The 20,440-nt window shown below is 39.8% G+C and overlaps 1 protein-coding gene across 3 annotated transcripts in view; it reads left to right on the top strand.

The window, feature by feature from the left end:
- The window catches only part of kmt2ba (lysine (K)-specific methyltransferase 2Ba), a 40,850-nt gene that overhangs the window by 13,543 nt on the left and 6,867 nt on the right, over positions 1-20,440 (top strand). For 2 of the 3 annotated variants that reach the window (XM_008422200.2, XM_017307393.1), the window contains 23 exons: positions 1,804-1,865; positions 1,957-2,166; positions 3,006-3,085; positions 5,978-6,715; positions 7,439-7,552; positions 8,246-8,392; positions 9,235-9,327; positions 9,409-9,526; positions 10,175-10,285; positions 10,471-10,661; positions 10,748-10,852; positions 11,550-11,660; positions 12,539-12,600; positions 12,694-12,857; positions 12,939-13,006; positions 13,087-13,221; positions 14,717-14,875; positions 14,989-15,106; positions 15,840-15,918; positions 16,234-16,394; positions 16,524-16,685; positions 16,980-19,203; positions 19,914-20,036. In XM_008422200.2, coding sequence (XP_008420422.1) covers positions 1,804-1,865; positions 1,957-2,166; positions 3,006-3,085; positions 5,978-6,715; positions 7,439-7,552; positions 8,246-8,392; positions 9,235-9,327; positions 9,409-9,526; positions 10,175-10,285; positions 10,471-10,661; positions 10,748-10,852; positions 11,550-11,660; positions 12,539-12,600; positions 12,694-12,857; positions 12,939-13,006; positions 13,087-13,221; positions 14,717-14,875; positions 14,989-15,106; positions 15,840-15,918; positions 16,234-16,394; positions 16,524-16,685; positions 16,980-19,203; positions 19,914-20,036 — 5,535 coding nt within the window. The remainder of the gene's footprint in view (positions 1-1,803; positions 1,866-1,956; positions 2,167-3,005; positions 3,086-5,977; positions 6,716-7,438; positions 7,553-8,245; positions 8,393-9,234; positions 9,328-9,408; positions 9,527-10,174; positions 10,286-10,470; positions 10,662-10,747; positions 10,853-11,549; positions 11,661-12,538; positions 12,601-12,693; positions 12,858-12,938; positions 13,007-13,086; positions 13,222-14,716; positions 14,876-14,988; positions 15,107-15,839; positions 15,919-16,233; positions 16,395-16,523; positions 16,686-16,979; positions 19,204-19,913; positions 20,037-20,440) is intronic. The other variant, XM_008422201.2, reaches the window with a different exon arrangement.

The following is a 20,440-nucleotide window of genomic DNA, read 5'->3' as shown; positions in this document are numbered from 1 at the left end:
TTGCGCAGTGTGAAGGAAAGAGGAGACCAGCTGCACAGGCAGGCTGCGAAATGAGAAGCAGGTGATCGGTTTGTGTGATCGGCAGCAAGAGACCGTGATCGGCAATCACCGATCATACACTTTTTCACGGAAATCGGTCGATTATGATTGGTGGCCGATCGATCGGCACACCTCTAGTGAAAACCATCTTTGCGTTGCTGCAGAAACAAACATAAACAAACTTTCTTAATCACCAATTATTGCCGACATTTTTAAAACTTTTTGTTTCTTTTTTTATTTATTTTCTCAATAATGAACTAAAGAAATGACAATTTTATTAAAATCAACAAAGTAGTCAGACATATTTAGAAATGAATCAGTAAATCATAATGGATACAAAATATAAATAAAAAGTAATACTCGTGTCCACAGTTTAAAAATTTTTAGGCTTAATTGTTTTCCTATTTGGGCTACAAGATTTTTCAGTAAAACCAGATAAATAATTGTGGCTTTTTTTATACAAATTATGATGGATATTAAAATAGATTCTTGTTTCTTTATCTATAAAAAACAAAAAAACCTTTAAAGACGAAGGTAGAGGTTCTGCCCAAAATCCTTCAGCAGGCTGCACCTTGGACACCTTTCAGTGTCTTTATTTACTTAAAGTACCTTGAACACAAATGTATGGCACACTTTTCAGACTTTTATTTGCTAAAACTTTAAAAACGAGCTTCCACCACCATTCTTTGTGTTGCTTTATTACATAACCGTATTTTCCGCACTATAAGGCGCACCTAAAAACCTTCAATTTCCTCAAAAGCCAACAGTGAGCCTTATAACCCGGTGTGCCTTATATATGGACCAATATTGAGCCACAACAGGTCTAGCAACTATGGTAAGCAGCCGCCGACTTCATTTTCCCCCGTAGAAGAAGAAGTGCGCGGTGCATGCTGGGATAGTTGTCAGAACGTTGGTTTGTTAATAAAGTTTGATAATACATTTAAAGCCAGGGAGGGAGGGGGCGGGGGAAGAGAGACGGAGACTGTGGCGGCAGCGTGTCGATTGGTCTGTGTTACCCAGAAAGCAGTTGGGCACAATATCGCAACACCAACACTGTGAGTGAAACAATGACTGGGGCAGCCTACTATATAAAGCACTTCTTTACTAATGTGGATGTGAAATAATAGAGTACGGAACAAACAACCCAAGCTGTAGCGTCTATTCTATGCGCCTTGTATATGAAAAAAGTTTTAAAATGGGCCATTCATTGAAGGTATGCCTTATAATCCGGTGCGCCGTATAGTGCGGAAAATACGGGTAAATCTCAAAGAAATGAACTGAAGTTTGTGTTTGCAACAGAACAAAATGTAAAAAAAAAAGGAAAAGTGGTTTGAAATCTGCAAGGATTGCATAAAGGACTTTATCAACAGAAGCTGCCTTTGCATGGAATAATTTACCAGAGAGTCTTCAAAAAGAGGAAAGATGCTTTTGTGGCTCACAACTCAGACTCCTATTGCAACAATACATTTTGTGTGTTGATGTTTTTACAGTTTAGTTTTGCTCAAGTCAGTTATTTTCTTTCCAACTTGGTTCGAGGTGATTTCTGCTATACGTAGGTCTGTAATGGTTAATTTGTAGCTAAAATTTTGTTTAAAATGTTTTACATAAAACATGAAAATACTCTTTATTCCTTTCCAGTAACACATTTTAAACAATCCTGTTAAAAAAGGCAAGTTTGCTCTTACAGTTCAACACATTTACAGATGTCTACAGAGGAATTTTACTTTCAGCCTTTTAATTTTGTTTTCCCCGTTTCTTACACAGATACAGGAAGTGCGACCGAATCGTGAAAGCAAAGATTCACCGCACGCTAAAACCACTAAAACGTAAGTTTCTTAATAAGATTGGAGCGGAGTTCTAATAATTTAATCTTTTAAATTATTGAATTTAAATGAATCGTGATGCTCCTTTTCTCAGTCCGGTCGAGGTTGTATTCAGGCTCAGCGTCCGGCAGTGATGGGAACGGCGGCGAAGAATCAACGGCACTCGGAATCAGGAAGCAGTCGCTGCGTAAAATCAAGCCGCGGTCCTACAGCAGGTTGCTGAAGTCCGAATCCGAGGAAGAGGAGGAAGAAATGGAGAAGGACAAGGCGGGCAATCTGAACGCAGCTGCTTCGTCACTCCAAGGTAACAAACAACGTAAACCTCTTGAAAACTAAAACTGCTGACTGTAAATGGTCACAGTTTGTAAAAGCTTTCACCACATGTCAACATTTAAGATCAGATTTAAAGGGAGTCGTTGTAGCATTTTGAGTGACATCATGTCCCGAAATAGCTTTACATAATAAAAAAAATTATATATTAAACAATTGCAAAACATTATATTTTGTCCAATGCCGTCTTCAAAATCATGAAGCAAATAATAATCAAATATATTGATCAATGTTCCAGTTATTATTAATCAGAAGTAACTTAAGCAGGTGGGTTTGTAGCCTTGGTTTGAAGGAACTCAGTGGTTTGGCGTCTTTGCAGTTTTCTGGACGTTTGTAGTGCATAGAAGCTGAATGCGGCTGGTTCTATTGTTGGTGGTGTTCTGCTCAAAGGCAATTAAAAAATGGGATTAAAATTGACCAGATTGTGTAGTTTATGCTGATTTTTATCTGTATCAAATGTATTTTTTTGTTAAACCAAAAGAATAATCTTCATCTCTTCTGCATCTTTTGTGCCATCAACTCCCATTGATGATTTTATTTTCAAACACACTTCAATTACACTTTTATTTCTGATTTCTGTTTTGTTTTCTTAGTTAAACTTCAGAAAATTAAATTTCTTTTGTATAACATTCATTGGAAATGAGAAAACAATTTCCGCCAGTCTTTAAAACATATTTTTTCTATTTGAGAAACCAAGAATGAGCTCAAAATAAGGGAACCTCGTCCCTTCCACCCTCATATAGAACTTTATTCTGATTTTAGTTTTCTCCTAATCATGCATCTCTGCTGTATTTTTCTTTATTTGTGCTCTAGATGGTGTTTTGCAGCAGGACGACCAGTTGACTGACTCCAGGAATCGTCGGGGATTCCCCAGAAGACAGAGATCGTACAAGGTAAAGACAACACCACCGTCCTTCTTGACGTCTACGTCCTCCCTAATTAAGACTGGGCCAAATTGTATTTGTTGGAAAATGCTTTCCTTTTTTAACATCTTAGGCTCTTCTTGCACGGTGAAATTAGATTTTCACCCAAATAGCAAATACTGTTTACTATTAAGATAAGAGCAATGATTTCCAAATAATACATTGCCCAGGACTTTGTTACTCAGTTTTTCTTCTTTTTTTATATTCACAATCTATTTTGAATTAACTGTATCTTAAAATTAAGTGTTACTCATTTTCTATTTAAAGTAAGTATTTTGCATGTAAACTATTGATTTCCAAATAAGTTTTTATTGAGACTTTATCAGTTCAAATCCATATAACTTGATAAAAAGATGTATTTACTAACATGATTTTTGTCTGTTAATCTTACCTCTTTGAATTCTTGAATTTGTCTCTCTTTTATTGGAAAAAGGCACTTTTAGCAGTTTTATTTATTTTTAATCGACCTTAAAACAAATTCATAAGGTTTCTTTGTTTTAAAGTAACTGTTTCTTCTTTTAGTGTTTTTTTAAGTTGGTAAATACTGGAGAATGTCATTTATATTTAAAAGGTGGCCTGATAGTATCTATACCTAACCAACAATTGCAGGGTTTCCCCCCAGAAAACTTCCAGAGCCCAGTGGTTGGGCGCTAGGTCATTCATCCAATGGCCCATTGTGTTTTATTAGTTAAAAAAATATTTAAAATTCACAAGAAATTTGAAAATATCACTCGATAGTTACGCGTTATTAAAAGATTGGAAAATTAAAACCTGGACACCAACCATAAAGTCTTAAAAATGCAGTTATTTTAAAAAGACTAATAAACAAGCAGTGTTTAGCCTGGTGGGGGCACAAGTAAAGCCTAGTGGCCCGCCAGGCTTATGATACATTGGAGGAAACTTGGAAGTTGAATTAAAGTTTGCTTAGTTACTTAAAGGGAGGGTATTTTGGGTTTTTTTATTGCACAAAGTTACTTTGTTACCTTGAGGTGATATGAAAATGATGTATATTAATCAAAAACAACTTAAAAGAAATTTGACTTTGCATCATAGCTGTTTTTGTTGAAATGGGCCTCTGTCTCTTTAAGAACCCCCCCTTCAGCATTTCATCACAACAATTCTTCTGCCATCCGTTGGTGTCGTTTACAACTGTTCGCATCATGAGCCGAGATTCAAAGTTCCACTGGGTTTTCGCTAATTGCTGCTGCCGCTAGTCTGGAGGAGCCGGGTGGGAAAGGTGTGGTGGAGGGTTTATCTGTGGGGCGGGAACTCGGTTGGGAACTTCAACTCCAAGGAGCTTTGTGAGAGAAAACACAAGAAACTCACGTTTTTTCCCCTTCAGGTTTGTTTTTGATGAGGGAATAACATCATAACATGATATAAAACTAAAAAAAGTCGATTTTGCTTAATACTCCCTCTTTAAACACGCTGCTATTTTTGGCTGAAACTTTTTTGCTTTCACTTACCCCCTGTTTTAAGAATCCCCAAAACTAATCAAACAGTTATGGGATGTTTGGCATGTTTGCTGTTATCTTTATTTGGTTCTTCCTGATTATGACACTTTATTTATTTTTTTCTTAAAATCTATATTGCTTGATTCTCCTTCACTGCTTTTATGTTCCTAGCCACAAAAAAAAACTAAAGTAAAAACTTCCCATACATTTCAATCAAAAGATTTATCTCCTTTATCTAATTAAACGGATTATGATGTCTCTGTAAACAAAATCGCCCTTCAAAAAATATTAATCATCAGAGTGAAAATTATCAAACTTATTTTAATTCATCACATGATTAATTCAAATTGATTAATTGCTAATTATGACAGGATTGACAAACTATGAACTGAAGCCGTTTACTGAATCCTGTTTTTGCATTAGCATGTTTACTTTCTTTTGATACAACTTGTTGACAGTTTGACTCAAACAATTTCATCTTGTGTCTCACTTTGAACTTCATGTCATAATTTTTTACAGACTAGTGTTTCAGCTGCTCTCTTCTAAATACAACGCACAACACAGCAGCCAATGCAGTCTCTGTTTTATTAATATAATTCTAAACTGAAAAATCTGTTACTGTGATTGTAAAGAAAAAAAAAACAGATATGTTAGGACAGTAAAATAATGCTCAAGGGCTTTATTATTAGTCTTTAAAGCATTAGAATATAATAGAAACATCCTTTATTGTCCTGCAAAGAGGAAATGCAGCAACAGTTGTAAATGTTCACACAAAATGTTCTTAAAATGTTAAAAACAACATGATTAACAGTAACAACAATAACAATAATAATAATATGCTGTACAAGACTGTGCAGTTTCAGAAGTCATGTTTTCAAAAATGCACATAATTTGCATGTGTTCAATGTTACAAAAGACATACTATTTACAATGCAAGAGTGCAGAAAACCAGATGTGCAGTAACAGCAGAAATGCTATTAGAAATTAGTAAAAACAGAGCAGGTGATTGTGCAAAAGCCAGCATGTGTGTAAACACTTATTGAGTTTGTTGAGAGCAGTGACGTTATAATATTATTACACTGGAAAGCAGGATATGATTTGAAGAAATGCAGCCTAGTGTGCTGGCGATGTGGCGTAAAATAAAACACCAACTGCATGTATTAGGAGTCGAGTATGATCAGGATCTCCTTAAAAATAGCAGCTTTTTTCCAGATATATGTGTATTGTTGCTGACTGCCTTTTCTTAACTATTCTTTGCCTTTTATTCCTCTTTGCTAACACTTTATGCTCCACCCTGTTCCCCTTTCTTCTGTCGCTGCCGCTGGTCGTCGCCGCTGCATGCTACTATTAATAGTGTAACTATGGAACCCGTCTTGCTGGTTGGCTTAGGCAGTCCCCTCCTCCACAGGCACAGGAGAACGCAGAAGAGACGCAGCGCAGAGAAACTTTCCCTGAATCCGGACGTGCCGGGATCCCAGTGCCGACGCTGCAGAAGCAGCTGCAGATACACTTGTACCGTCTGCCTGCGTACATCCTGAAGACTGGCTCCCAGTCTTTGCCGTGGCAGATGCCTCGGTTTGTGGAGCCTTTAACGCAGCCTCCGGTTTCACTACCACCGCGTAACGGCGCAAACTCTCCTCCAGGGTCGCTGCAAACTGAAATGCACCCTGCGTCTGTGTTGCCATCACCTCCCATTGCAGACTCTCCACAGAAATCTCCACCGTTATGTTTGCCTGCACCTCCTCCAACTCGACAACACCAAACAGCTGTGGCAGAGGTTTTGCCTCAGGCGTGTTCTCAGGGATTTGAGTCGGAAGCGAAGCATCCAGGCGCTCTAATGGACGTTTTCTCGGCTAAAGCAGATAAAACTTTCCCAAATCCTACCTGGACTTCTAGTCCAGGCAGAAAGTTACAGAAGCAACAGGAGCAGGAAGACGCGCATCGGGTGCAGCACGAAGAGGACAAGGCGGCGTCTTCTGTAAAAGCGACCGAGCTGCAAAGCTGTCCAACAACTGATCCACAATATGTGCTTCGTTCCCAGAATCCTCCTGAATGTGCATCAGTGAACACGCAGACAGGGTTAACTAACGGCTTTCCCCAAAAGGGCGTGTTGCAGCACAAGCACAAGATCCGTGTAGACTTTAAGGTGAGTCGTTGCTCTCCAGACAACGTGCATTCACATTTTTAAATCCTTTTTATTTTGGCTAAATTAGGTCAAGTGCTTTTCCTAATTCTAATGATTAAATTACAGTTAGATGATTTGCAGCTATTACATGAGCAGGAGGTAAATGAAAGAAGAAAAACTGCCTTGTAAAGGTAAAAATCTTAAAAATGGTGTTCCCCTTTACTCTGTTACCCTTTTAAAAATGTCAGTGAATTACATTCAGAGGTCTTACTAATAAAGCCCAGCTTTTTATACATCTAGCTGCTTTGTGAAAGCCTCAGAAGTTAACAAAAACCATTAGTGATCATAGCAGATTGTTCAGATAAATTTATGGAGAATTTTTGTGTTTTCACACCAGGTAGTCCAGTATACTCAGTTGGGCACCAAAATGAAATCTTCAAAAATCAACATTTTGATTAAATAATGAAATCGATTTATCGCCCAGCCTGACTTGCTTTGTGCAGTTTCATCTCATTGAGGTTGATGGCTGCGATGTGAAACGGTTCAGGAAGTGAAAACACTTTTTGCAAGGCAATGTTTCTTCTTTCTCCAGATGCTGTGACATTAACACACATGGAGCGCAATGCTAACTTTTGTTACTGCAGCACGTCAGTGAACAGATGGCTCATATTAAAAAACAAGCAACATTTTAAAAATTTGACTCATCTTTGTGATGCTTGTGCCTTCGGCCCTGCGTCCATCCAGGAGGACTGTGCTGTCCAGAATGTGTGGCTCATGGGCGGCCTCAGTGTTCTCACCTCCGTCCCAACCACTCCTCAGCCGGTCTGCCTGCTTTGCGCCAGCAAAGGGAAACATGAGGTACTTCAGCCGCTAATAAACTTTATTTACTAAAGTTTATTAAATGGGTGTCAAACTCATTTTTGTTTTGGGACAATTCAAGATCATGAATGTTCTTAAAGCGACAGTCGTTCCAGAATGTATTGATAAAACCCATTAACAAGCTATTAATAGCTGTCTCTGCATTATTAATATAAGTACTTCTTTCATTTTTTTCTCATCAACTAGTCACTCCAGATCGAGTTTTTTTTTGTTTTTGTAATTTAAATCACTAATTTTGTGAAGCTAATTTAGAAATATTTCAAGAAATATTGCAATATTTACGTTTATGTATGACGTTATTGTGACTGTTAATCGATCTAATAACTTAATATTAGCCTGAGGCAGTGGTGTCGTAAAATATAAAACGTTAGTGATCTGCTACACCTAAATTCTTCAACAATTTTTGTGAAAAATTTGCAGCAAACTTATTTATGCGTTAGTGGGAAAAATCTGGAATCTGTTGCTTTTTTGCAAATTTCCACAATCACAGAAAGCTAGAGGGACTGATTGATGTAATTTAGCATCTGGAGTTTTGAGGGCCACACAAAAAGATACGGCGTGCCAGATTTGGCCCCCGGGCCTTGAGTTTGACACACATGCGCTAAAGCGTTAAAAATCAAAGAAGAATCTTTATAAGAATTTGGTTTAACCTTAATGTCTTCCATCTGGCAGATGATCTTCTGCCAGATCTGCTGTGAGCCTTTCCATGATTTCTGCCTGACGCCTGAGGAGCGCCCCAAGGAGGAGGCCAAGGAGAACTGGTGCTGCAGGCGCTGCAAGTTCTGCCACGTGTGCGGACGCAGAAGCAAGAGGTTGAAGGTAGGCGCCGTCACTTTAAGAATTGGAATGACATGGATCGTACAGGTGCTTGAAATCCTTGAAAATGCTTGGATTTCAGTCAGATGTTCACAAGGTTTGGAAACTGCTTTACTTCTGTATAACGTCCTTGAAGGTTTTTGATATCCATGCACAGTTTGGTGAAATCTAATGTTTGATTAAATGCCTACATTTGGAAAATGTTACCAGATATTTTCATACATCTAATAAAAATAAAGAAAAAGTTGATACTGAAGTTAGATCAGACTAAATTTTCTGCTTTTTAGGTCACTGAGAAACACCAAAATTATTTATATTTACTAAATGCCAGAATTACAGATGTTTTTATTTGTATTTTTCTTTGTATATTATGTTTCAGCATTTTATTCGAGCAGGAAGATGAAGGATTTGTTGATCTGTGCATTTGAAATAAAGGTTTCCTTATATTTTATATGCAGCACAGAATTATTAAAGTTGAGGTTTTTTTTTGGTTAAATTAGTGTTTTGTTCTCTGATCATTTAGTCAGAAATGAGACATTTCAAAACATAAAATGTTGTTCTTTTTGTTTATTTTGAATACTATCACAAAACTATTATTAACACTTATGAACGATATCATATAATGGTCTATTTTTAGTTCATTTGATTTGTTTTTATCTCTAAAGTGTGGAAAAGTTTGGAAACTTGCTTTGAAAATGCTTGAAAGTTCTTACATTTTACTGTGGGAAAAGTGTACAAACCTGAAATGAGCTTTTCTGCATTTTAAGAGAGACGTAAATCATTCATGCATCATAAAAAAGAACAAAAGTGGAATATTACTCTACAGTTGATGTGTTTTTGTTCAGCCCGTCTTGCAGTGCAGGATCTGCCAAACCTGCTACCACCCATCCTGCTTGGGACCGACGTACCCGAAGCCGGTGACCTCCAAAACCCCCTGGGTAAATGCTTCACCTTCCTCAAACTGTATTAAAGAGGAAAAGCTGAAGCTGATGAGTAAATATTGTTTTTTTCCGCTGCAGGTGTGCATGACGTGCATTCGGTGTAAGAGCTGCGGCGTGACTCCAGGGAAAACCTGGGATATGGCCTGGAACCACGAGCATGACCTTTGCCCCGACTGCACCAGCCTCAGTGAGAAAGGTGGGCGCTCCGAAACACACGGACCGCTCATCAAGGCTTAGTCACACCTATATTTTATTTTCTATTTACTTTTAAATAAGGTGCACGCATTGATGGCAGTAAAGGAACAACATCAAGCTGATGTCTTTGCAGTTACATATACATGAAGTGTATACATATAAATATATGTATTTTCATTTCTCTTTGTCTTACGATACTAAAATAAAAGTACAGAAATCCTCATTGAGCTTTAATATAACAATTACTAGGGACAAAAAACACAAACATGACTTCTTCTGCCAATTCTCAGAACAATAGCAGGACAGATGGTAAAACAAAGACTCATTTAAAAGCCAATATTTAAATTAAATCAGGTCTCAGTTTCCTAATATAGTGTCCACTTTTACCAAGTCATTTTTTAAGTTTTAAAGCCGCAAAAGAACACAGTCTTTGCCACAAAGCAGATTTAATTCAATCTCTTTGTTTTTTAAATAATGAAACATTTGTTGCCCTCCAACTCTTTTCATCCTTTTCTTAGATTTTAAGTCTCTCAGTTTCATATATTATCCAAAGTATTTTAAGAGTTTGGTGCTGATTCTTTTGTTTGTTTATTTTTATTACGATTAATTAAAAATAATTATTAAAATTTTTTGTGTGTGTTTATGTCAGGTAATTTTTGCCCCGTCTGTCAGAAGTGCTATGAGGGAAACCAAACCTCTGAGATGATTCGATGTTCAGAGTGCAGCCACTGGGTCCATTATGGGTGTGAAGGAATATCAGGTGAGAATTTACAACTTCTGTCATTTCCTCTTACAGTTTTACTTTTTTTACTCGACAAAAATCCACATTTGTACCATTTGTGGGTTTTGTAACTAATGCCTAAAAACCTAGATGCTTTCAAATTTCTATTTATTACTTTTATAATTTAGGGATAAAAGTGACGTTGGTCGTATTTGTGTTTACAGAGGAGCTTTTTGGGCTCATGTCCAGTCAGCCAGACAAAGTGGACGTCACCTGCACAGCCTGCAGGGGGCGCCACGCTGACAGAGGCAGCGTGAAGGAGGCTCTGCAGAGCAAGCTGCTGTCCAGTCTGCAGGAGGTTCTCAGTGAGCTGCTCTCCTCCTGCAGCACTCAGCACCTCCTGCTGTGCAACCAGGTGAGAGACAACGGCTCCATGCAGCCATTTTGTTTTTGTCTGTCTGTTTTCTGGAAAATGTCCTGAGATCGTTTGTCGAATTTCAGTGTCAGGAGTCAAAGGAGAGACACGTCTCCGTCAGGACGGAGAGACAAGTCTGTGATCTGAGAGCCGTGGAGGACAAATTCAGAGAGGACGGATACACGACGATAGTGAGTAGATTCGGATTCATTCGTCCGTTTGTCCATCCATCTGTCTCCTTGTCCATCCATTTCCTTGTCCATGAGTCTGCATCCTTTTATCAGCATTCTCATCCATACTTCTCCATGTCCATCCATCTGCTTGTCCATTTGTACGTCTGCTTGTCCATCAATTTGTCTGTCCATCCGTCTGCATCCTTTTGTCTGCATTCTCGTCCATCCTTCTTGTCCAACCGTTCCTCTGCTTGTTCACCTGTCCATTTGCTCGTCTATTCTTCCGTTTGTCTGCTTGTCCATCCCTCTGTCCTTTGCTTGTCCATCCATCCATCCATCCTTGTCACCTTGTCTACCCGTCCGTCAGTCAGTCTGCTTACCTATTTCTTCCTCGCCCATCAGAGCATTTACCGGTATCATCCCTCCATCTTCCCTGTTATCTCGTCATCCACCTCTCCTTCCTTTTTCTACTTTCCCTTCTTTCTGTTTATTATTTTTTTTGCTGGTTGTTACATGCCGACATCTGCAGACGTTTCTGTAGTAAATTCATTCTGAAGTTTTACTGAGTAGAAAATTCTTAAATTTGACTAAAAAAATTTACTTCTGGAAAACCACAGAATTTTGACATGAAGGAACTTTGTCGAACTCTCATCTCCATCTTCATGTCTTCTGCTTTGTATTCTTGTTGATTCCTGTTTTGTCATTTCTCTCTCAGAAAGCGTTTCATTGTGATGTTGCTGCTGTGATGAAAAAATGGCAGAAGGAAGAGGAAGTTCTTCCTGAGGATCAGAGGCCAACGAATCGGTCCAAAGAGCGCTACGTTCAGGTGAGCTCCCTCCTCTTCCCTTCTCTCTCTGAATATTTTTACCTTATTTTAGTTTTATCCTTTTTACTTTTTACCAATTTGTTTTAGACCTGACCAATAAATCATTTCTATCAATTAATCAATCAAATTAATCAATTTTAGTCTTTTTGAAGAATTCATTTTTGNACACACACACACACACACACACACACACACTTAGGCGGCCATCTTGTTTCACAAGTGAGTTATACAGCTTCTTTTTATTTAGATTTTCAATTCACATCAACTACAGATTATTATTGGCCAAGCTAGAATATGTTTTATATATTTAAAAATTTCAAGAATGATGTCAAAATAATCCAACAATAATTTTAGTAATTTTATTTGACACAAAATTTAAATGAGGAATGTTGAGCATCTTGTTATAATTTGGTGTCAGTTTTACAGTTTTAACACATCAGCATCAAATTATTAGTAGTAGCAGGACCTCTAAAGTAATTATCCAAAATGAATAAACTGGTCATGTCAAATCCTGGTAACTATAGAAACTTTTTTCATTAAAACTACTTTTTCTCATATTTTTCTGGTAAAATTGCATCTTTATTCTTCTAATGTTATGACTATTTTCTCGTAATTAAGGAAAAATTTTTTTAGCTTGGCCCCAATACTCCATCATTCACACAGAAAGCACTTTTTTATTTATATATCTTCTGTCATTTGTAATTGTTTTTTCTTTTTATTTAAAAAAAAAAATTGACAAAGATCAGATCTTGGATGAAAAAATTCATCTTTAAGCCGTATGATTGTTTTCATTGTGTATCCTTGGCTTGCATGGCAGAAACATGAGGCTGTTTGTTTAAAATCATCTCATATTTAAACTTAAATTGTTTTTATGGCAGGTTATGAAACAGGTTTTCAGCTGGTTTTCTTCGTGCCACCACTTTTCTGAAGAGTTGCCAAGGTGAGCACACTCAGCAAATATTAGCTAACGTTTTTTTTATTTTATTTTTAAAGCAGCTGTTTCATAGCTCTCTGCATTGTTTTTGCTGTTCAGTGGCATGCTTCCCGAGGCCGTGCTTCCTCCTTCAAAGGAGCACAGCTACGCTCAGTGGATGGAGCGAGCGTACCGCACCAGGGAGGCTCAGACCGCCGCCACGCCGCCATCAGTCGCTACATGGGACGCTCGTTCTACGATCGGTGCCCCCGAGTGTCCACAAGGTAGAGAATCATGTTCCCCCTCTAAAATGAGGCGTTTAGCTGTTTGTTTTCTCTGGTTTATGTGTTAATTTTTTATTCCAGATACGACTAAGATGAAGGATTTGAGGCAGTGTGCTCTGTGCCAGCAATATGGAGACGCTACTCCCAGCGTGAGTTTCTACAGAAATCTTTTTCCTGCCTTAGATGCTGAAAATGTCCTTAGCTTTTACTTGTGTTTTTGTCCTGACAGGACGCAGGGCGCCTGCTGTACTTGGGGCAGAATGAATGGGCCCATATCAACTGCTGCCTGTGGTCTGCAGAGGTCTACGAGCAGAACAGCGCTCTTCTTCAAGTGCACAGTGCTGTCTCAAGGGGGCGCCACTTGGTAATTAGGACAAACTGTTAACATATGCCAAGGATCTGCAATCTTACTTACCGTATTTTCCGCACTATAAGACGCACCTAAAAACCTTCAATTTCCTCAAAAGCTGACAGTGCGCCTTATAACCCGGTGCGCCTTATATATGGACCAATATTGAGCCATAACAGGTCTAGCAACTACGGTAAGCAGCCGCCGACTTCATTTTCTCCGTAGAAGAAGAAGCGTGCGGTGCATGCTGGGATAGTTGTCAAAAAACTGGTTTGTTAATAAAGTTTGACTGTCCTATCTACCTACCAACCTGATAATCAGGTCGTCTGCAGGTCATTTAGCACCACGTTCTCCACGAACATGCTGTGCGCGAAAGGAGAAGGGTGACCATCGTCCGGCCACGCCCCGGCCCAGTTGCCAAAGGCTCTCCTCGCCGACCGGAGTCGGACTGTTTTGTTGACATTGTTTATGTCAACAAAGTGGCTTTAGATATTTATCCGGGGTGCTTCGACTAGGGTTGCCAAGGGACCAGCCCCTATACATTTAAAGCTGGGGGGGGGACTGCGGCGGCAGCGTGTCGGTTGGCCTGTGTTACCCAGAAAGCAGTTGGGCACAATATCCCAACACCGTGAGTGAAACAACGACTGGGGCAGCCTGCTATATAAAGTACTCGGGGACCAATTCTTTATTATTACACATCCATATTTGTAGAGAACGGAACAAATCACGTCACGTATAGGTTCGGGACGGGTGGTAATCGTAACGGTAGCGTCTATTCCATGCGCCTTATAATGCGGTGCGCCTTATTTATGAAAAAAGTTTTAAAATAGGCTATTCATTGAAGGTGCGCCTTATAATCCTTATAGTGCGGAAAATACGGTAATAATTTGACTAAGAACCAACAATTTCAAAAAAAATATATTGACATAAAAATGCAGATTTTAGCTGGTTTTTTTTAGTTATGTATGGAATAAATTCTGAATTAAATTTCCACAACAGAATGACACAATTATCAGTAATATTTTACTTTTTCCTCATTATTTCCTTTTAGCCATTTTTTTTGTATTTCTTAAATGTTTTAAAACCTAAAAACAGAAAGCAAATACTGGCTTTATTAAAAATGACCAAAAATGTTATTTTACATATTTATTAAAACATTTTTAGTTGCCTTTTCACAAAAAGTTATGTAACATTTGAAGCTTTAAAGCTATAAAAAAAAGTTTTTTTTTAGCTGGACTGAGGTTGCAGACCCTTGATATACGGTGATAATGGTCTGGTTCTTACAGTCTTGTGTGGATTTTGCAAAAGGAAAGTGTGATGTTGAATATTATTTGGATGGATTCTGGATGTTATTTCTTGCTATATTGATCTATATCTGAACTTAGAAAAATAAATTTCTCCAGCCAGACCACTTTTCATTCAGGTTTCTATGCCAGAGATGCTAACACAGCTCGTACTGTATTGTATTGCAGTTCTAATATCTCTTTTTTGTTTATATTTCTTCATCCAGCGCTGTGATCTTTGTGGACAGTGTGGAGCCACAGTGGGCTGCTGCCTTGCCACCTGCTTGAGTAATTACCACTTCATGTGCGCTCGTGCAGACGAGTGTGTGTTCCAGCAGGACAGGAAGGTGTACTGCTACAAACACAGGGATCTTGTTAGCGCAAAGGTGAGGAGGGGATGAGAGTCGATTTTCCTTTCAGTTCATTAATATTTACAGGAAGAAAGTCATCTTAATTCTCCCTCCTTTTGTAATTAAAATGAGTGATTGTTTGATTCTAGATGGTGTCGGGGAGCGGGTTCCAGGTCCCTCGCCGGGTCTATGTGGACTTTGAGGGAATCAATCTGAGAAGAAAGTTCCTTACAGGCCTTGAGCCAGAAAGTATAAACATGACAATAGGTGAGATTAAATGTGTGTTGGTTTATTCTTCTTTGCAAACTGAATATTATTTGCTGCCAACAGGAATCCCTAATAAACAAAATGGACAAAACTGTAAGAGGTTTTTGTTCTATAATTGCTGCCTTTAAAAATATTGATGTCAGAATGCAAGTATTTTCTTTAAGTACTGCTATGGGGCTGAAAACAATTAATCTAATTAATCGATTATTGAAATAATTGTCAACTAATTTAGTAATTTAGTACACAGACTGAAAAAATTACACTTGCTGAAAGTACAGTAATGGTATTAATTAATCTGGATAAAAATGACATTATTTTGCATTTAAGGTAAAGGGAAAAAAAAACTCTTTAGTGGTTCAGGATAGAAATATTTGCAAAGTTAAATCACCTAATTTAAATTTTGTCATAATAATAAAATACACTGTACTGACATTAAGTCGAGCAGAAAGGGCTGAACTTTTCACATGTTGATTTAAATATTTTTAATAGCTAGAAATGTTGCATTCTAGGCAATAAAAAGTTTATTTTCTTATATATAAAAAGGAATTTCATTGTTTATTTGAATTTTTTAATATATTTAATATTGTATAAAGAAAGCTTGAGTGATTAAATAAAAAATCTGCAGAACGTGACTTTTTAAAATCTGATCAATCATCAAAATAATTGACTACTAAAACAATTATCCTGCAATGGTATTTAAATTATTGTGCTAAATGTTCTGCTTTGTTTTTAGGCTCTCTACAGATCCAGAAACTCGGTGTGTTGTCAGAGCTGTCGTCAAACGGGAGGATGCTTTATCCTGTTGGTTATCAGTAAGTTCTTATTTCTGATATAAAGTCAAACTTAGATATTTTAGGGAGCTTGGAGGCATTTTTGTACTGGTTGTGGTACCAGTATTTAAAATACTATTTTTACAAATTCCTATGGGGTTTTCCATCATTTCCTGTAGTTCATCATATTGATTTAGTTTCTATATTTTTTACAAAATCTAGTGGGTTTTTTCCCCCCAAAGTTGATATTTGTTTTAGAGGATCAGTGTTTAAAATTATGTGAATTTGTGTGGAGATTATTGCAAGTTCACTTGCAGTATTTTGTCTAAACCAGGTTTCTCTGCCTTCAATCTGTAGATGTTCTCGGTTGTACTGGAGCACAGTGGACCCCCGAAAACGCTGTAAGTACACCTGTAAGGTGACAGAGGTGAGCACACCTCTCCCTGGTGAGGAACAAGACCTGAGGATGGACAGAGAGGAGAACCACACCATAGTCCACAGTCCCAGTCGCCACCGAGGTGAGCAGGTTGCTCCAGTCTCAAAATAACACTGAAAGATTTTATTTTTATAACATCATCTGACAATATAACATGTGTTTTTTAGTTTATTGTGGTTTAATAACGATAATATGTTGTATTTACAAGCAGATGTGGAGTCTCCAGATCGCTTGAGCTGCTCTTCCAGCCCAGTAAAGTCCACAAACTCGTCTCCAAACTCTAAAACGCACAACACACCCGGGCCTAGGAGTCCGGGTTACACACAGACCAGAAGACCAGCAGGAGGATCATCACGACCGCTCCCATCTCCTGGTCAGTCTGACTTTTTAAAACAGTTTGAGTTCCTATTCAACCTATGGGTAGTATGGTCTTCAATCTGGAAAAAAATAAACGAACAATGGAAAAATGTTTCTAGTTTGGTCTTAAGTTGAACTGAATCTACCAGATCTACTACGAGTGTGAAAAAAAGTTCATCCTGAAGCCGATATTTTACACTAAAATATCCAGAATGTTTTTAAACGACTGTAAAAAATCTGTAATTTAGATTTGTTTTTGTAGGAACCAGAATATTTTTCTTCTGTTTAGTTTTTGTGCCTTTGATTTCAGGAGTTGCTTCTTACAAGTCTCATCACATCCTCACCCTGAGGGACCTGGACGACACCAGGCGGCCTCGCAGGCTGTCCTCCAGGAGCCGCCGCAGCTCCTCGCCGACAGAAAACAACCCGTCTGTGGCAATGAGCGTCCGTCCCGGGGGCTCTGTCGGCTCCCGGTGCGCTCTCTTCAGCTCCCCTCCCAGATCGATGACCGTTGGATCGGCCTCTCCTCCGCTTTCGAGGCAAAACTCAACCTCCCCCGTGTGGAACTCCCCTCCGAGGTCCAGCGTCTGTGGAGGTTTTTCTCCTTGCCAAGGCGGCGTCTCCCAGTCCCCCAGAGGAACCCAGAACTTTAAAATCACTGCTCCGGTGACGGCGGAGGTCCCACAAGACTTCCTGGCGTCATCTGAGGCAGAAGACGCCGCTGTTGCCACAACGAACGGGATCTCGCTCGCCCCCGACAACCTGGAGGAGGAAGTGGCTCAGCTGATGTCTCAGGAGCTGCCGTACACCGTGTTCGACAGCGACGCGGACGTAGCCGTGGCGTCCATGCTGGGCACCAAGCTGGAGTTCGACGAGGCTCTGCTTGCCGAGAACGTGGATCTGGGCGGCGGTCAGGCGGAAGTCGGGCCGCGGGATGTGGAGATGCGTGAAGACGATCAAGGGAACAGTTCTGAGGATGAAGACGGCGGACGTTACTCTAAGATTTCACGCACGGTGGTGTGCAACGCGGCGAGCGGCTCTGACGCTGCCAATCAACCCGCTGCAGCTCAGTCGATCTCCCAGTTAGACGGGGCGGACAGCGGGTCAGAGACGGAGGACATGGAGGACAAAAATAAACCTCGCAGTGTTCAGGGTACACCTACGAAACATCTGACTGTTGCACTGCAGAGGCTGGAGTCCATCTTCTCTCTGCCGAAGCAAACGTCCAAACCGGAGTATCCAGAGAGTTTGTCTCCTCCCGTTTTCTTGGAGCCCAGTTCCACATGTGAGGATCTGTGCCTGCAGGAAGAGGAGGTCCCTCTGTCCTCTGACAGTCCAACGTCTCAGCAGGAACTGCTGCTGGATCCGATGTTGGGCCATTTTGTTTCAGCTAAAGATGGCCACGTCGTCAACTCAAACAAGGGCGCAGCTCCTGACAAAGACGAAACTTCATCAAACGATTCAACCGACGTGTTCAAAGACGATTTAAAAGATCCAGATTTTTCTCCCAAATCCGAAACCAAAACGATGCCGAAGAAAACTATCGTTGTAAAGAGGAAGCTGTCCGGCGCCTCCATGTCCAAGCCTCTGCTGCCCAAACAGTGTCTCCAGCTGAACCCCAACATCACCCTCATCGCACCTCAAGTCAGGCAGACCGTCAGCATCGCCTCCGTTTCTCCGTCTTCCACCACTTTGTGTGCGGTCCCGCATCCCGTCGCCTCGCCAATCATCATCAACGGCTTGAACGCGCTACCCATACAGCCCTCCGCCGCTCCAGGGCGATCCATCACGATCCGATTGGACACCTCCAAACCGGAGGCGTCGCAGCAGGCGGCGGCGGTGGTGAACTCGCCTAGCCCGCAGACGACTGTCCGCCAGGTGCTGCTCGTCAACCGACAGGGGCAGATCCTTGTCAAAGACCCCAAATCGAACACTTTCCAGACGCTTGCCGGAAATTCGCCGACTTACAGCAGAATTAGCCAAATCGCCAAGATGCTCCACAGCGGAGGCGGTTTAAATCCATCGGTCCCGCGCGTGATTTTAAAACCTTCCCCCGGCTCTTCGGATCTGAACGTCTCTCCTCCCGTCAACCACGTAACCCCAGAGAGAAAAGTAATTGTCAAAGTGCTGCCGGTGAAACACGTCGTCTCTCCAGCTCCTTTAGTTCCCGTTAGCGTTCCGACTTTTACTCCAGCGAGTTTCTCCAGGATGGAGGACCTCACCACCCAGGCGATCATCAACAGAGCGATGGCCACGGAAATGGAGGCGCCGCGGCCGGCGCCGATCATCCTCAACAACAGTCGCAGACAAAAGGCCAGGCAGCGGCAGCCATCGCAGCTCCCATGCACTCAGGAGTCAGATCAGTCATCAGTGGGGCGTTCAGAGTCGCCCAGTAGTTTCCATGGCGATCCGTCACCCCACCAAATCAGAGTGAAGAGAGCGTCTGCGCTTTCGGAGAGGCAATCCAAGAAGAAGTCAAGGATTGACTTCCTGAAGGATCCGTCTAGTGAAATGGAGGAAATTCAGGAAGCGAGGTGAGAGATTTTTAAAAATATATTAAAAGTTAAGAGGCAACATTTTACCTTCATTAAATAATAAATGGACTTACCGTAGCCTACGTTCACACAGCAAGAAGATGCTAATCCGCTTTTCTTTCTTTAGTTTTTGGCCAAATGTGACCCGTAGCCAACTTTTTCACAGCAATCTGAGTGAAATAAATTCTTTATTTTGAACAAGTAAAAATAAGAAGCAAAGTATATACATTAAAATAAACATAAACTAAAGTCCCATATCTAGTTTGAAAAGGAGCAGGAAGAAGACAGTTTATTAAGTTCTGCCTCCAATTGTCTCATTCAAATATGTCCCACATTATACATAATTGCATATCTTATACAATTTCTCTCTTTACAATTCCTGATCTTTTCAACCTGAAATAATCAAATTTGTGCCACTTCTAACTGTAATACTGATTCAGGTATGTATCTGACTTTTATGACATTGATCCAAGACATTCCTGTCATAACACATTTTGCAAAAATGTGTTATGACAGGAAAAATTAGAAAAACAATTTATAATTCAAATGGAAATGATTGAGTTTCCTCTCATTTATGTTCCTATTAATTGATTTATTGCTTATTGTGATTCAAAAAGTCAGAAGAAAGAAAGAAGAGCCGATTCAGAGGTTTTCTCAAAGGATTGAAGTTAGAGGAAATGTAAAACATGTGGTTGGATTTTTCTCAACAGACCCGGCGGCGTCAGAATGAAAGCGCCGACAACAAACGACGTTATCGATCTGGACAAGGTGAAGGCACCTGAGCCGATGAAGATCACCGTTCCTCCTCCTCCTCCAGCACCATCTACTTTCAGGTAACACTGTTACAAGTTTCCAGTAAAAATCTGTTTCGGCAGATTAGAAAACGAGGATTGACTTATTGCTGATGTATGTTTTACGCAGGAGTTGTATGGGTGCTTGAAATCCTTGAAAATGCTTGAATTTCAAGGTTTGGAAAATGCTTAAAAGTGCCTAAAATTCAAACTGCACAGTTTTGTAATAAACTGCAATCTAATGTTTGGTTAAAAGCCTAAATTTGAAAATGTTATTTACAAATGAAAACAGACATTTAAAGACAATAAAAGGACATATCCACATTTTTTTTTCACTGTCTGAAGTTAAATCAAACGTTTTTTTTTTCTTATTATTTTAGGTCAGTTAGAGTTGCTACACTTACTTCTATTTGCTAAATGAAAGAAAACTGGGCAAGAACATTTTT

Source organism: Poecilia reticulata, linkage group LG11 (genome assembly GCF_000633615.1).
Source record: "Poecilia reticulata strain Guanapo linkage group LG11, Guppy_female_1.0+MT, whole genome shotgun sequence".
Lineage (NCBI taxonomy): Eukaryota > Metazoa > Chordata > Actinopteri > Cyprinodontiformes > Poeciliidae > Poecilia > Poecilia reticulata.
The sequence above is the reverse complement of the archived record's forward strand: the minus strand, read 5'-3'. Positions and strand labels throughout refer to the sequence as shown.